Below are 16,046 nucleotides of genomic sequence, written 5' to 3' on the forward strand. Positions count from 1 at the left end.
TAGAGATTTTTATTGACAAAAATATAAACTTGTTCTACATTTTGATAGTATTTTAAACCCAGCATACATACAAGAAAGTACAAAAAAAAAAAAAAAAAAAAATTGCTACATTTTATGATTGCACATTGGCTGGTAATTTTATCATGTGAAGAGAAGTCAAAAGTCATTTGGAAAAATGACTTGAGAGTCAACTGAAGCTGGTTTCTTGAAGTTTCTGTTTTGTGATTCTGTTTGGGATAGGATATTATTCCCTTTGTTTGACTTTTTCATGTAGAGTATGTCACTTACGAAACAATTTTCCAAGGCACTGAAATTCCTTGCAGAGTTAACAAATCAGCCTCAGTAGATGTTGATGGTAGGATAAGATTTTGCATCCATTTGCATCCATAATTTAAAAAAAAGAAAAGAGGAATATGAAAAACAAGTAGTTGCCTCGTTATCCTCTTAGGAAGCTGCTGCAACCTCAATCATCAATTTCATGTTTCAACAGAGATACTTCAGCCTTGAGAATGTTATTATGCTCTATCACACTGCTCTTGTATGTGTCAGACTCAGGTGGACGTAAGAGCAGTTGCCATAGCAACCTACTAATCAAAATCCTTGTTTGTGTGTGTTTTACCTCAAGATCTTGTGATAAAATGCATTTTTTTGCAGTAGAATATTCAGTTTGTTAGGTAAAGTGTGCCTGGAAAGACTGCCAGGGATTAGGAAAGGTTACAAAAGGCAAGAAAGCTGTGTTGCTGATGGAAATGCTGGTGTAGTTTGATTTCTTATGTTTCTATGGGTTGAAAGGTATTTATAGGTTACTAGTGTATTGTTTAAACAACATTTAGGAGTTGGGTAAAATAGTCACTACTAGTTTAAAACTAAAATCACATAACAGTGCAGTGTAAAATGTCAAAGTTGGTGGAATTTGCTGAAAAGCATTGCTTTTAACACTGACAAGAAAATGATTTTAGGGACAAAAGTTTCATAATTGAAATGAAAGCATTACTCAGTCGCTAACTGAGTATTACTTTCTAGGAAGATCATTTATTAGGCTTTCTTAGATAAAACAATGGCAAGTCTCATATTTTGAGTAATATGTCAATTTTCTTGACAAAAATAAAAGAAAGAGCTGCTAATTGATGGAAATGCAAGAGAAAAAATTAAAGATAAAATCATGGACTTGTTGAGATTGGCCTTTTTGGAGATCAGATTTGGTATTTTAATTCAATTAGAAATTAAAAAGAAGTAAAGACTGTCTTTTGGTTCAGAATGAATTTACAAAGAAGAGGGAAAGCTGAGTGAAGAATGTTTCGAGTCAGAACATAGTTGTTTTAGCTACACTATCTTATGTTAACTCTTATTTCTGAACTTTCCTTGATTCTGCTTGTAAATTTATCCTTTCACATGTTGTATTCTTACTCTTTTAAATATGTACTATTATGCGAGCATGCAATTTCCCTCTGGGATATAATAAAGTTATACTTACTTTCTTACTGAGAAGAATCTAATTTGTGTAAAAGTAAGTTGGCCTGACGTTTCGATCCTAGCAGGATCTTCTTCAAAGGTTAAATGACAAGTAACAGTAACAGAAGGGACAAAAACATGCACTGTGTACAGATAGGTTAATGAGCATGGTGAATACAAAGAGATAGATGAAAGGGGATTAGTAGACAAGGGATGGAGAGAAGAAAGAAACCAACAGGGGGGGGGGGGGGGGAAGTGGAGAGGTAGGAGATAAACAGTGGAGGGACAAAGAGAGGATTAAGGGAAGGGGTTAGGGAATAAACTGGAGAAGGACAAAGACAGAAAGGTGTGGAGAAAAAAGGGTGGAAGAGAGCTATGAGAAGAGGAGTGATGGGGGGGGGGGGCAAGGGGAGAAGGAGGGGGGACAGAAGAAAAGTTAGTTATGTCCTTCCTGAATGTTTCTAATTTTAAATAATACTTGCATAGAGCCTTGATAACTTCAAGGTACATCTGGACCTTTGGTCTTATTTTGGTCTGATAAACTTGCATTTATCAATATGCTTTTAATATTGATAAATGCAAGGTAATGCACATTGGTAGGAGCAACCAAAAGTTTACATACAATCTTAATGGTGTGGAGTTACAGGAGGTCTCTGTTGAAAGAGACCAAGGTATCTACATTGACTCATCTCTGCAACCTTCTAAACATTGTCTTGAAGCTGCTAAAAGAGGTAATAGGGTTTTAGGTATGATCAAGAGGAACTTCAGTTTTCTGAAAGAGGACATCGTAGTTAGGCTTTATAAGCAGTTGGTTAGGCCTCATCTGGAGTATGCTGTGCAGGCTTGGAACCCATATTTTGCTAAGGATAAGGAAGTACTTGAAAAGGTCCAGAGGAGGGCTACTAGGATGATTAGTTCCTTAAAGAGTGTTCCTTATAATAGGCGGTTACAACTGTTGAATCTCACCACACTGGAGCTTAGGAGGTTACGTGGGGACTTGATCCAGGTTTTCAAGATTGTGTATGGTTTCGACAATTTATCCTTTACTGACTTTTTCATGTTTGCTAACAGTAGTTGTACCAGAGGTCATTGTCTTAAACTCCAAAAGTCACATAGTAGGATTAATATTCGGCATAACTTTTTCTCTAATAGGGTTGTCAATGAGTGGAATGGTTTGCCTGAGAAAGTTGTACTTGCAAGTAGTGTCAATGGGTTTAAGAATGCTTTAGACAAGCACTTTAAGCATTGTAATCGGGTCTGAGTGTTTGTGTCTTCAGTTTTTTTCTCTCTCTCTATAGGGTCCTTGATGGGAACTTAAGTGTCCCTCCTGATCCTTTTTTTCTACTAAACTAAATTAAACTAAACTTATTTCTCTGTCACATCTTCTTCTGTTTTTTTTCAGGACAATGGACCAGCTCGTCTAAGCTATGCCCAGGTAATAAGCAAGCCAAAGCCAGCCAATAGTGAGTCTGCTGAAGCTCCCACATCTCCAGTGGAGACTCCACCAGAGAAACAGGGCTCAAACCCTCTGTCAGGGTCAGCCGCTGCTACAACAACAACAACAACAACAGGTCAACAAGCACAACGAAGCCAACAAGGTAATGGTGGTAGTAATAGTAGTAGCACCGATTCCAAATCAAGCCATCCTCCCAAAGCTCTGAGGGACAGACCTCGTTTTCGAAAAGGTGACATTAATGGGGATATCAGGCCGTCTGGAAGGAGAGAGGCCCATGGAGGGCGTAGGTCCCCTCCCCACCAGAAACCGTCAAGTAGATAAGTGATTTGGCTAAAGGGCACCCGTACAGTTTTCAGCCAGGGCAAAATTATCCGATGGTGGAGACAGAGAAAAGAAGAGCACATTATGACTCTTTTTGTAGATGTTTGCGCACTCTAATTGCCGAACGAACAAATAAGGAGATGAAAACATGTTCTGGAACCATGGAATGACACTGTTGTTTTTCTCCTTTTGAAGTGGAGATTTGCTGGAAGCTTGCCTTAGCAGAAGATTTGAGATTGCGAGCAGTTTGGTTAATATAGAGAATTATATATCTTCTGAACAATATGGCATGTAACATGCAAACCTGAACAATGGACGGTGTCTATAAACCATTGATACATGGTAAGCCTCATTTTATCAAGGGCTTGTAAAAAAAAAATATCAAAAATATGAAATCAAAAACATTAGTTTAAAAAAAAAAACTTCATCAATGTGTGTGATTCGTTTCCTTAGTTTCAGATAATTGGGGTTGAGACTAAAGGTATGAACTATCCTATTTTCATCGGAAAGTGTTTTCATTTCACTTGTGTTGAGTTGTGGAACAATTTCTGAGCACCGACAACAAGCAAAGGGAGTGATTGACTTCAAGTTAGAAGAGAACACTTGTATCAATTGAGGAGAGAGTTTTGCAATTCTGTAGTCATCCAAACTGACAGCATATGAGAGAGAGAAAAAATGCTTAGTTGTGCCTTGATATGATAGGGCAGAAAAGGGAAAAAGAAAGAGACTGATTCCCATTTTTGCCCAATTTTGGAGAGAAACAAGGGAACCATCTTAATCATTTTACTGATAATGACAGTTCAAAAGAAATGATTGAGGTTTTGGTCGTATGGAAATTATTTGAAATATTTGTGAAGGACTCTCAGGAACTAATGATGATGATGATGAGAGGGAGAGCTTTCACTGCATACTACCTAAATACAAGCAGCAAACTTGAAGCTTTGCAAGAGAATTTTTAAAATCACCTTGTGAGTTTGGTAATATTACCTTTAAAAATTCAAACACATTACCACTAGTGAGCTTTGTACATTGGTAACTAAAAAGTGTAACAGATTGCGGTAAGGAGGTTTGCTGGACGCTGTTTAACTTTATGACCTGTCTCTGTGGCGAACCTTAAAACAACTGACCGAAGCTCTTATTCAAAGGATGGCGTCGTTGGTTAAAGCTATGTATTACGCTTGGAGTAGGGAGTGTAATTTGCTTCCGGTGGAATTGTCGCAAGCCAAATATTCTTTTCTGATGAAGTGAATATTTTATCATCCATAGTGTCAGTTGGAAATTTGTTCAAAACATCGTTGATGATCATTTTTCCCCTTTTTGAACAAATTTGATCTTTCAAAGTATTTCTTCTATTTCTTTTGAGGAAGGTTATGTGATACATGGCTTAAGCATATTCCAAGATGCAGAAAGTCCCCAATTTCATCCTCTTTTAAAGTGAATTAGAGAAAATGCAGAGAGTCTTAATGAAGTCTTGTGGATGCTGTGATGTGAAACTAGACAATGAGTGCAATCAAGAGGACATTTTTCTCTTAAATTGTGTTGGATTCAAGAGGAGATGAAGGGACTGTGTTGTCATCAACTTGCATTTATCAATCCAGTAAATGCCAAGACTGGTATATGTCTTGCACTTTATATAAGGAAATCTGACAAATGTTAAATAGTATTTTAAAGGTGTATCTCTAATTGTAGACTTGAAAGTTTGCTTAATCTTGAAGTTATTTCAAGGAGAATTAATAACTTCTAGATTGAAGATATATATATCTTGTTTGCAACTTGATATGTCATAGTTCACTTGAGCATTTAGCTGGTCAAGGTTTTAGCAAGGCGATTTTACTCTGGCCAAGTTTTGTATTTGGTTGTTGTTGGACGTTGACTGACATGCAGGTCGGAAGTGCTGGTATGTTGAAAGGTTTCATGTAGCATGCTTTGGACAAGTTGACCTGATAACATCGAAAAAAAAAACAGGTGGCTAGCATTTGGCATTAATTAAATGGTGAAAGGGTGGATGCAGTCAAAGATATAGGTACTATAAGAGAGATTTCATTCCACAGAGAATGCTATGGAAGAATAAAGAGCCACATTCTGAGAGACTAAAATGCTTGTCGCTTAAAATTGGGTGGGCTGGTTTCATAAGTGATAACTTTGTTGGACATTGCTAATACCATTCTAGTCATTATTGGCTCAGTCAAATTGGATGGGGATGCAGGTTTTGGCTTGTTGGCAACTTTAAGAGCTCTTTGGATATTTTGTCTTTGTTCATAGGGTCCTTTATTTTATACCCTTTTCTCAACTTACATCTAAGAATGGGCTGTGGATGAAGGATCCTGTCATCAAACTGAACTTGTTCTTCGTTGAAACCTTCACAGAATAAATGTTGGAGTGGCTTAGAACTAATTAGAGACTGTTTTAAAATTCAGTCAGTAGGGTTTAATGTCAAATGTTGGAGGGAAGACTTTACATCACAAATGCTTTTAATCCTAGTTGCTTTTCAAGTTTGTACATTGAACCACTGTGAAGTAAAAATTGTCAAGGGACTTTTGTTTTAAGTAGTGAGCTAACATAGCTTAGCTGTCTCTCAGATGCTTTCATAGGTCGTATAACTGCAAGGTTGGGTAGTGAGGGCGAGTTGGATTAAAGGGAAGCATGGCATATTAGAATCATCTGTGATGTTGCTGTGCTGCAGTGTGGTTGGGGGTGTCTTCATACCAGTTACTAGACAAATGCATGATAAGTTTGGTGACTCACAAATATTTAGTACCAAGCTAGGGTCAAAGTCTGCCGTCTACTCAAATGATTTTGACAGATGAACGTAGCAAGCATACGACCTCACATTTTCTCCTCTGTATGGAAAACGGGATTGGGGTAAAGGTACAGATGCTTGAAAGTCGTGAGGGATCTTACAAATAGAAAATACATTCATAAAAGGATTGACACAACAAGAGACCAGTCTGACAGGCTTCATTTGTGAAGGGGCTTGAAAAGTGTTGTGTAAGTGATGAAACTTCTAATGGCATAGAGAGGCGAAAAGGAGATGCCGAACTTAAGAGCAGGACTCTGTAGTGGGGTGGATGATGATGCACTAGGGTAAGAGGGAAGTGGTTCACTTTGTACAAAGCTCAAGTGGTGAGTGAGAAAGTTAGCAGTACAGAGGCCAAAATATGCTTCCACTGTTAGAAACAAAGACAAAAAAAAAGAAGAAAGAATATTTGTAAATGTGTTATTTCAATTCTAATGGTTTATATGAATTACTTCTATCAAAGATATATGAACATGTTTTTTTTTCTTTTTCAGTTGTTATTTTTTTGTCCAACTTTTTTGGGGGAGGGGGGTGTGGGGGGATTCAGTATGAAACATGGAGCTGGCTAAATTGTAGAAAGTTGTACATTCAGATTAAATGAAAATAGAAAAAAGATTTAATGTATCTATCCTTGTTCCATTTTCTCACTGCTATAAGGTATATTTACCTGTTGAAGTCGGTCATTTGTGATGCACTTGTTTAATAGCTACAGTGATTATTTGTAAACTGTTGAGAAATTGCTTTTATTAATGTTTCGTTTCTATGGATATGTCTCGTCATGGTCGTTGATGAGATTGGGCAGATAGTTGTTGTTATCATTCATTGTGATATTAAATGTTTATATATGTCTCGTGTTTTGGCATGTTCAGTTTGTGATATAGTCGAGCATATCGAGGTGTTTAGTGTACGTAAAAGTCAATATTTGAAAGAGGGTGGGGGATGAGGGGTGGGCCCTCTTTTTATAGGGTACCTTCCTTTGAAGAGGTTAGGTTCTAACTTTGTGAATGCATTTAAGAGAACCAATACCTTTTCATGTTGATAATTTGTATCAGTTTGAGTTTTTTTCTGCAATAAATATTTGGTCAAGGATTAGCTGGTGCATGGAAGTAATAGATTAGTAAGGTCTGCTTTCCAAAATGGAATAAGTTTGGTTAGAGAAAGGTCTTCTGTACTTAGTTACTCATTTTACTCAATATTTGGTGGTGAGCAGTAACTAAAACATGAACTAGAAAAGCAGTTCATATAGTGAAGCAATAGTTAAATTTCTTCAAGTTCACATAGTTTTCTTCAAAAATGCAACTAAAAAACTACTTCTTTTTTCAGTATTTTAACCTTGGTGGGTCTTTTACATTCAGCAACTTTTTTTCAGACACAATAAGTAAGTTAGCTGATGTTGTTCTGGGCTTTGTGTTTTGAACTAAAACAAGGTTCTACAGGTAGGGTTGAAATTACTTCTTTCAAAGTAGCCAATATTTTGTTTTTAAATTTTTTTTATCTGCCAACTAGTTTGTATATGTTGTTTTTCTTTGATGAAAGTTCTAGACATTGCTTTTGTCATTTTCAAATTCCTAGTCGGACGACTGTCGTTGAAACTTGGTGGTGGAGTTGAACAAAAATTTGTAAAATTGTGATGAGATCATAATTGTCAAAAGTCATAATCTCTCTCTCACTCTTTGATTCATTTGTAACCATCAGTTGGAAGTTTTCTGGTGGTTTTACTTCAGCTTGGTTGAATTTAAAGGAGTCTGGTCTGAAATGAATCTTGAGCTGAAATGAGAACATAAACATAAATAGAGCTAGGTGTGGGTATCTAGATTTACTAATGTCACTTTAGTCTTTGTAAACATTGTTCACCTAATCCTGTTATGCCAACCAATGCAAGCAGTATTATTTCTGAGAACCAACCATACACATTACTTCCTAAAAGCAGTGTGCTTGTTCTAAAGCTTACTTCAGATCTTTCTGTTTTTCATTTGTTACTATTCTGCCAACTTAGGAAAAACATCTTAAAATCATTTTTTGAATCTCGCAAGTAGTATTATTTACCTAAGCATACCGGATCAGCTGTTTGTAAAATAAGCCCATTTTAATTAGAAAAAGGGGAAAAAAAACCACAATTACCTCATTTGGCATCAGTCCTGCAGTGTCCTCTGGCTGTAGGACGATGTACAACGCACTTCAGACAGCTTATTTTTAACTTACATTTAAAACCTTAGGCAGCTTCAAAGCAGGAACTGATTGCTTCAAGGTTTGTGACATCATTCACCTTTGACCTTGAAGTCTTTCCTGTCTTTCGGATCATTTCATGAGCAGTTGATGTAAAAAAAAAAACAGTTGTTGCAGTTTTTGTGAGTAGTTATGTTTGCAAACCCCGCCACCCCCCCTATTTTAGCACCCCACCAGAGATAGTTTGAATCATCAGGCAGGTTTTCCTTGTCGAAGAAAGAAAAGTACAAACCTCATCTTTTTCCAATTTGGATCACTTTCTGAATTGTTCAAATCCCTTTTTTGGGGGGCAGAAAGTTTCTACTTCTGATTGATTTCATTCTACTATGCTTGATATTATTGTATGAGTAAATCAGAAAATAAAAACTAACTGGACTGATTATCAACAAAGTATAGAAGCTTAGGTAATTACTACACCCCCAAAGAAATGAATGGAATAATCCATTTAATACTCATTATATTCAGAGGCCTAGACAAGATGGCTTCTTGATCAAGGTCCCTTTCTGGAAAAAGGGAATGTGCGAACCAAGAACTATTTTGAAGAGAGGACAAGTATAGTAAATAGAATGGTTTGATTGCAATTGTTATTAGTAGCAACAAGTGCTGTTGTCTTAAACTTAGTTGCTATGACAACATATTACATGAGACATATTACTTGAGGTATAAAATCTATAGTACAAGTATATTGTACTAACTTATTTAAATACCCTTAGCATTCTTTTTGCAATCTCAGGACAAACGTGTTTGCAAACAAACCAAACACCGACCTTTTTGGATCGCACTACTACATAGCTGGATAAAGGGAATCATTTTGTGTAGCCTTTTAAACGCTGTGTAGTTTGTCCATTTAGAAAATATTACTGTTCCAGTGTAAAAAAACTGCAGTACAACCTTGGAACTATGTAGATATTTGACCTACTTAGATATTTGACTTAATTAGATATTTGACCTACTTAGCATAGCATTTTGTGATGCGATACTGGATAAATTATTCCCTGAAATGAGCTGAGGTCTGTCCCGACTTATGGTTTGCAGAATATAATAGTGAACAGATAAATGCACCATTATGGGTGAAAATAATAATACTTCATAACTTTCTTACAGAATATTGTGCTAGTATTAGGTCCAGTTTGAAGTATGTATATATGTCAAAATAAAATGTAAACCAGCGGCTGAAAATAGTTTGAGCTGATTAGCTGCAAAATTCAATTTATTGGCACATTTGTGATTTCATGTCGATCAGTTAACATTCATAAATTGCTCTCCATTGTAGCACAGTTGCTCATAAACTCTTCACACAGGTGGCACAAGAATCATTGAAGTTATATATTACAACTTTTTTTGCACAAAATCCAGTCAGTCTCTGAAAACTAACTGCTTCTCTCCTCAAACAGGAAAATTATTCTGCATTGAACAATATCTAGAGGTGTATTCTTGACAATCTACAATCTTTTGATTTAACATGTTAAGTTTAGATTCTGAATTAAAGCTTGTTGTGTACAGCATCTTGACATGTTGGACCTTCTGAGTGCCAGGGAGCAAAACATGCCAGAAGTCCTCCCAGGAATAGTGCAGGGGGCTAACTGACAGAGCAGAATTGATAACATTTAATAGAGTGGTATAGAATGTGTCTAACCACTGGGTTTATTTGTTCATGTATTCAATTACATCTTGGATTCATCATAGGCATCTTTTGGGATGTTGTAAAAGTCTGTGAAGAAACTCCGGACAATGGAGAAAAAAAACTCTTGAAAAATGGTATTCTCTAAATGATCGATTTGCCAGGACTGCCCGTCTAAAAGAGGAGAGCGTAATTAAGATCAGATAAATGGTGTATCATGTATGGTCTGTGTGGTTCAATTGTATATAACAGATTGGTTTTCTCTTGATAGTGATTTGTGGTTTTCATTTTAATTTAGCAGTCGTGTGACAAGAAATCTCAAACCTAGAAGAAAGTAACAAGTATTACCTGACAGTCTAGTACTTCTTAGGAATATTCCAAAACACCTCATCCATTTTGAACCACCATAAAGACAGTACATTATTATTCAGAGTGATATATATATATATATATATACATATATATATATCTTGATTAAGTCTGTAAATATCCATCCAATTTATGAATAAAATCCTGCAAAAACAATGGGACTTAATTAACTCTCTGCAAAGAGATTGGCTGGATTTAAATATTGGCTGGATTTGAAAGCTAAAGATAAGCACCTGAAAATGAGTCTCTCTGTTGGTCTTAACCAGAATTAGAGGCGGTGTGTTTGATAACCAAATTGTACATTTTGAACTACGATGTTCCAAAACTCATCTTTCAAATATCCAATCAAATGTAATCTTTCTCAATTATTAATATTGAGATTTTACAATATTAACGGTAATATTTGTAAACTTGGAGTTTGAATTTGGTTTCTGATTGGGGTTGATAATTTTTGTAACCTTTTTTCACTTTGGTAGTTATGTTCGATAGTTATAGTCATTTGTTGGTCATTTTTCTTTTCCTTTTGTTGCGGCCTTTTAAATTTTCTTCATGTTTTGTTTGCAGCGTTTAAAGTCTAACGTCTTCAGTGATTTCAAATGTAGTTTTTTTAGTATTGGTACTGGATGTATTAGTAAGTATTAAAGTTACCTGTATTAAATAGGATAGATTGCTTAATAAGACTCCCAACAGTAATTAAGGAGATTTATTACAGACACTTGCAAAACCTGGTTGGAATTCCATCTTTATTCTAGCCAAGTTTTTTTTTCATTTGTATCGGCAATTGTAACAAGAGAATATTATTACTTCATTTGCACCTGGGCACGCAGTGGTGTAACTATAGTTTAAGAGGCCCTTTGCTTTAACTTGATATAAGCAGCACTTGACACATAAAGTTATGCAACAAACCACAATGCTATACGGCTATCTCACTCAACAGGCAGTTGTGGTTGGTCCTGTTAACTTGTCGGAATCTACCCTTGGGAGGGTCCCTGGACAATGGTGCAATGAACTACCATGAACTGCCTCTTGCTTTGCCTCTGCCTGGCTTGTGAAGAGCAGGATCTAAACAGTCATTATGTAGAGCTGCTTTGCAAGCTCTTGAAGCTTTGATGTGTGTACGGTGTTCTCCAAGCTGGCGGGTAAGATAACCTGGCCCAGTCTGTATAAAATGAGATAACTTTACACCCCAACATGCATTTTTAAAACCACCTTTTAAGTGTAAGGAAGGTAGAGACTATAAGGTTTCAGTGGAATTATTCCCATACCACAAGGTACACCTTTCCGATTGTGATTTCAAGTTTTTGATTTTCTGTCTGTTTTAGTCAAGTATAGGCTTACAACAACTACACCATGGTAAACTAAAGACTTGTGCTTGTGAGACCAATGTCAGTAATATCAGCATAACAACAAAATTCAGAAACCATTTGGTTGATAATTCAACAACCAGATGAAATCATTTGTTTTGTCCCACTGATTGTTTTCCTTTTCAATATGCACGATAAGTTAATCCTGTTCAACTGGCCTTTGATGTTTTCATATTCTTCAGTATGTATCTTGATGGGGCTTTCATAACATTTAGTGGTATCTGAAACTTTTAACTAGGGTTAGGTTTGCGGTCTATTCATACATCATACCATAGATTATTCATTTGTGAGATACTGTTACATCTTTTTGTTTCTTACTTGCGTTTTTTTTAAACATTTTCCCCTTGATTCACTCTTTAGGGTTTTGGACATTTTGATCAGTTCTGTGACGGTACATGTACGCAAAATTTAAGCGGCTGGTTTCGCTCAGAGAAAGCTGAAATATTCAGAGATTATATCCAATGTATTCATTTTAGTGGAGTCGATTAACATGAAATGGGACAGCCAACATTGTATACCAAGTATACCAAGGCATATATTTCTATGAGACTCACTTTCAGATTTAACATAATCTAACTCAAAATTTACTACCCATCTCCCCCTCCCCCTGGTAATAATTTGATAACTATAATCTATTGATTGATGCAGGAGTTCTTGTGATTTTACTATCCTACACTGGTAGTAGCCTTCTCTAACCACCACTTTCCAACCGCTCACCATTACAAGAGCCAAAATTTTTAATTTCTCAATAAAACTGTACCACAGAATTCATTTTTTGTATAGCAGTGGTAATTGGAAGCAGTTTTCAACTTGAAATTTGTCTTGTTCACTAATGAAAGTAGAATCTGGTTCGGGGAAAACTTGATATATTTGGTAAAATTTTTAAGAATTGTTGGTTATTTTTTATTAGCTTATATAATATTTTGAATGGTTCAAACTAGAATTATCTGGACATTTATCTATAAACTGACCTTCTGGGTCCGAAAAAAAAAATTTAACAGAAAAGGAAGAAAGATATCCAAATGTTTTTGCAATTCTTTAAGTTACATTTCATTAGCTTTTATTGCTTGCAAGAAAGTAAAAGTCAGTCTACACAGTTTGGTATTTTTTTTTTATTCTCTTTGTTTTTGGACTAATTTGTGGTTTTGCCATTGTTTATCTTTACGGAAATTCTTCATTTTATAGTAACAGCATGTGTTTTGACAAAGCAATTAAAAATGATATGTAATTGTAGCCAACTAATTAAAAGTATGATTAAAAATCAGGGTTTTGCACTCAGTGAGAAATCAGATGTATAAGAATTAGACAATGTGCAAATTTTCCAATAAGATTTGTGGAAATGAAATGCAAGTGGTTGTTTAATATTTAAAAAACAAATTTGAATGATTGAAAAAAATGTTCCTTTATGGTTTTTACCTCTCATTTGCTTATAAGAGACTCTATATATCTGAATGATAATCATTTAAGTAAAAGTTACTAATTTATAATTCAGAAATGTGATACAAGAGTAATCTGCCAAAAAAACACACAAAAAAATCACAGAGATATAGGTGTCACACTGATAATAGAGGATTGGTTGTAAGGTTGCATTTCTATCTATATATTAAAAAAAGATTGCAGCAAAATGTGATGCCAGATATGTTTATATCATAAACACATTCAGGCTAAGATAGGTTGAACTATCTTTTGCCATCTTGCGGTTAACAGTCTCCTTAAATGGTCATTAATGTTGCTTCCCAGTCTTAGATTTCTAGAAATTGCCAGATTAAATCAAATGCAGTTTGCTAGAGATTCTTTCAGTCTGAAGGATTTCGTAGATAATCAATGTTAAATTTGAGGGACAATACTTTGTGGCCAGTAGTAAAATGCTTCTGGAAATTTGAACTAAACAAAAGGAAGTAACGGGAAACAGTTTTCTCAAAACATTTTCAACTTCCAGATTGGCAATGTTTGCATCTAGGAGCCTTGACAACAAGTTATGGAAGCAAAAGAACTGTGATATTAGTTCTAGCTTATGCCATTATAGAATCTCAAGTTTTATCTTTGAGAATTGTTTCGAGTATATCAGACTAAATGTGTTTTGTGTTACTACTGAATAAGAACTCTCGCTACAAAACTGATAGAAGAAACATTCTTATAATAAACCGCTTTATATATACTTTATATACATTCTTAACTCGCCAAGGGTTAAATAACTTAATTGCAATATAATACTATGAAATGAAATTCATATGACTAAAAGTATGACCAACCAGAGTATGGTACATGATGTTATGGAGATCAGTTATGATGGTGTGGTGAAACCATGGCATCATGATGAACCATGGTCAGAAAGATGATAAGACGGAACCATGGTCAAGAAATTTCCATGATGAAACTATGGTCATAATGTGTAGTATGCTGTAGCCATGCTATGATTACCATGGTCATAGTAGCAATATTACTTAACCATGTTCAGAATGGTAGCATGCCGCAGCCATGATGTAATAGCAATCATAGGGGTCATAATAGCAATATATTGTTACCGCGGTCTTAATAGTGGTTATGCCATAGGTATGTGATAACCGTAGTCAGAATAGCAATATAATGTAATCTTGGTCAGAAGGTTAGTATGCCGTAACCTTGATCAGAATGTTAGTATGATGTCACTCTGGTCAGAATTAAAATATATGAAACCAGTCAGAATGTGGTGGTAATGTCCTTCCACTGTCACAAATCTAGGGAGCGGATCATTGTTACATGTTAAACAAAAACTGATGACATGTTTAGGAGTGACCGTCCAAAGAGGATAAGGCCAGCTTCCAGCCTTGGCTGTAATTTATTGTAGATGTTGGAGAATTACCACAGATGCCCTTTATCTGGACATGAAAGCCTCTGCTATAATCTCACCCCAAAACACCAGAAATTTAGAAATTTTGGATGTTTAAGGCATTTTGAGGGTATTGCATTATAGTTTAGTTAGTCCATAATTAAAAAATTCTAGAATATTTCTGCTCAGATTTCAAAAATAGTACTTGTCAATATTTTTCAAAGTTTATAAAAAGAACTGTAAGAAGCTTTTCTTAAGTTGTTGCCTTTGTAATAAGTCTGTAGGGTAAAAATTAGTAGATAGATTTAATTGTGGAGTTAGTTTTCTTGTTATTGGAGTAAATCATGTGAAACTGTGGAAGCTGTGAGGATTTTTTTTAGGGGGGGGGGGAAGTATTTGTTTCTGCAAAATATTTGCTGTATTTAATTTGAGGTTAACAATAGTGCTGGGCACTTAATGACAGGTGTTTGCAAGAAATTAAAAATAGTATCTTTGGGTTTATCTTAATCTGCCTTTGTTTTTGTGTTTCTTTTTTTCCCTTTTTTTTTATAGAAATATTCAATATAAAGCATGAGAAAGTTTGTTTTAAGCACTGTTACCTTTTTTTCTTCAAATGCATGCCTACAAAGCATTAAAAAAAAATATTCTGTTATTTTATTTTCCTTTGGTTTCATTCTTTAAAAGGTTTTAAAAAAATATTACTCTTCTTTATTGCTTTAAGTTGTTTAGACTGGAATCTGGGGAGTGTAAAATGCAAAATTTGAGTTACAAATTAAAAAAAAAAGAAAAAAAGAGAAATATGTTAGTGATTGTCTGGTATGACTCTTTGGGTAGAATCTTATGTTTAGAATGTAAAATTTAACACTAATGTGCAAGAACACTCTCAGCTTCTCTAGTTTGCTATCTTTACCTCTTTATCAATTTATCTTGAAAATGTGTAAAATATGAGGAAAACGTATGTGCTCGTCGTCAGGACGATACCACTTCCATCAAAAATGATAAATAAACACAAAATTGCATTCTGAGTCTTTTTCTGTTTTTCTCTCTCCTCGTTTCTTTCTTGTTCGTCGTTCTGTAAATTTTAGCTGGATGTAAAATTCATTGGTGTTAGTTTTCCAGAAAATACTCAAAACATACAGAATACACTCAAAGGAGTGTTAGGTCAGTGGTTAACACCGATGCCTTTCAATCGTAAGGTCCCGAATTCAAGTCACTCCAAGATTAATGTATGTCGTCCAGTTACAGAGTTGTTGACAATTCATAATCATGGACGTTAAATATGAATCTAAGAGACTGACTTCGGTCAGCTTGCGGCTTTGATAAGCCAATGAGGCTTTTTCGCAAGTTCCTGCTTGCAGGAGGATCTAAAATACATACAAATACAAGAAGATAGGAATCATTCCTAATTTATAAATCTATACTGTACCACTGCCTTCACCTTCTGTTACCCTCTTTCCCTTAAGTAATCACCTTTCCATGTCCCCTCCCAATAATGACCCCTCCCCCCCCCCCTTCAGCGTTTGGTTGATCTCCATAGAACAGACCCTGATGTTATGAGGCAGAACTTCAAGAGATGCAAATGCCATAAACAGCAGACTTACTCAAAGAATTCATCAACAACTTGTGAAGGG

The 16,046-nt window shown here is 35.4% G+C and overlaps 1 protein-coding gene across 2 annotated transcripts in view; it reads left to right on the plus strand.

Annotated features, from left to right (window-relative positions):
- The window catches only part of LOC139965020 (la-related protein 4-like), a 60,202-nt gene extending 44,768 nt beyond the window's left edge, over positions 1-15,434 (plus strand). For both annotated transcript variants that reach the window (XM_071967175.1, XM_071967174.1), the window contains one exon: positions 2,855-15,434. In XM_071967175.1, the coding sequence (XP_071823276.1) occupies positions 2,855-3,229 (375 nt within the window). In that variant the 3' untranslated portion in view covers positions 3,230-15,434. The remainder of the gene's footprint in view (positions 1-2,854) is intronic.
- The last annotated feature ends 612 nt before the right edge of the window (positions 15,435-16,046 follow it).

This window comes from Apostichopus japonicus, chromosome 23, assembly GCF_037975245.1.
Source record: "Apostichopus japonicus isolate 1M-3 chromosome 23, ASM3797524v1, whole genome shotgun sequence".
NCBI classification, from domain to species: Eukaryota; Metazoa; Echinodermata; class Holothuroidea; order Aspidochirotida; family Stichopodidae; genus Apostichopus; species Apostichopus japonicus.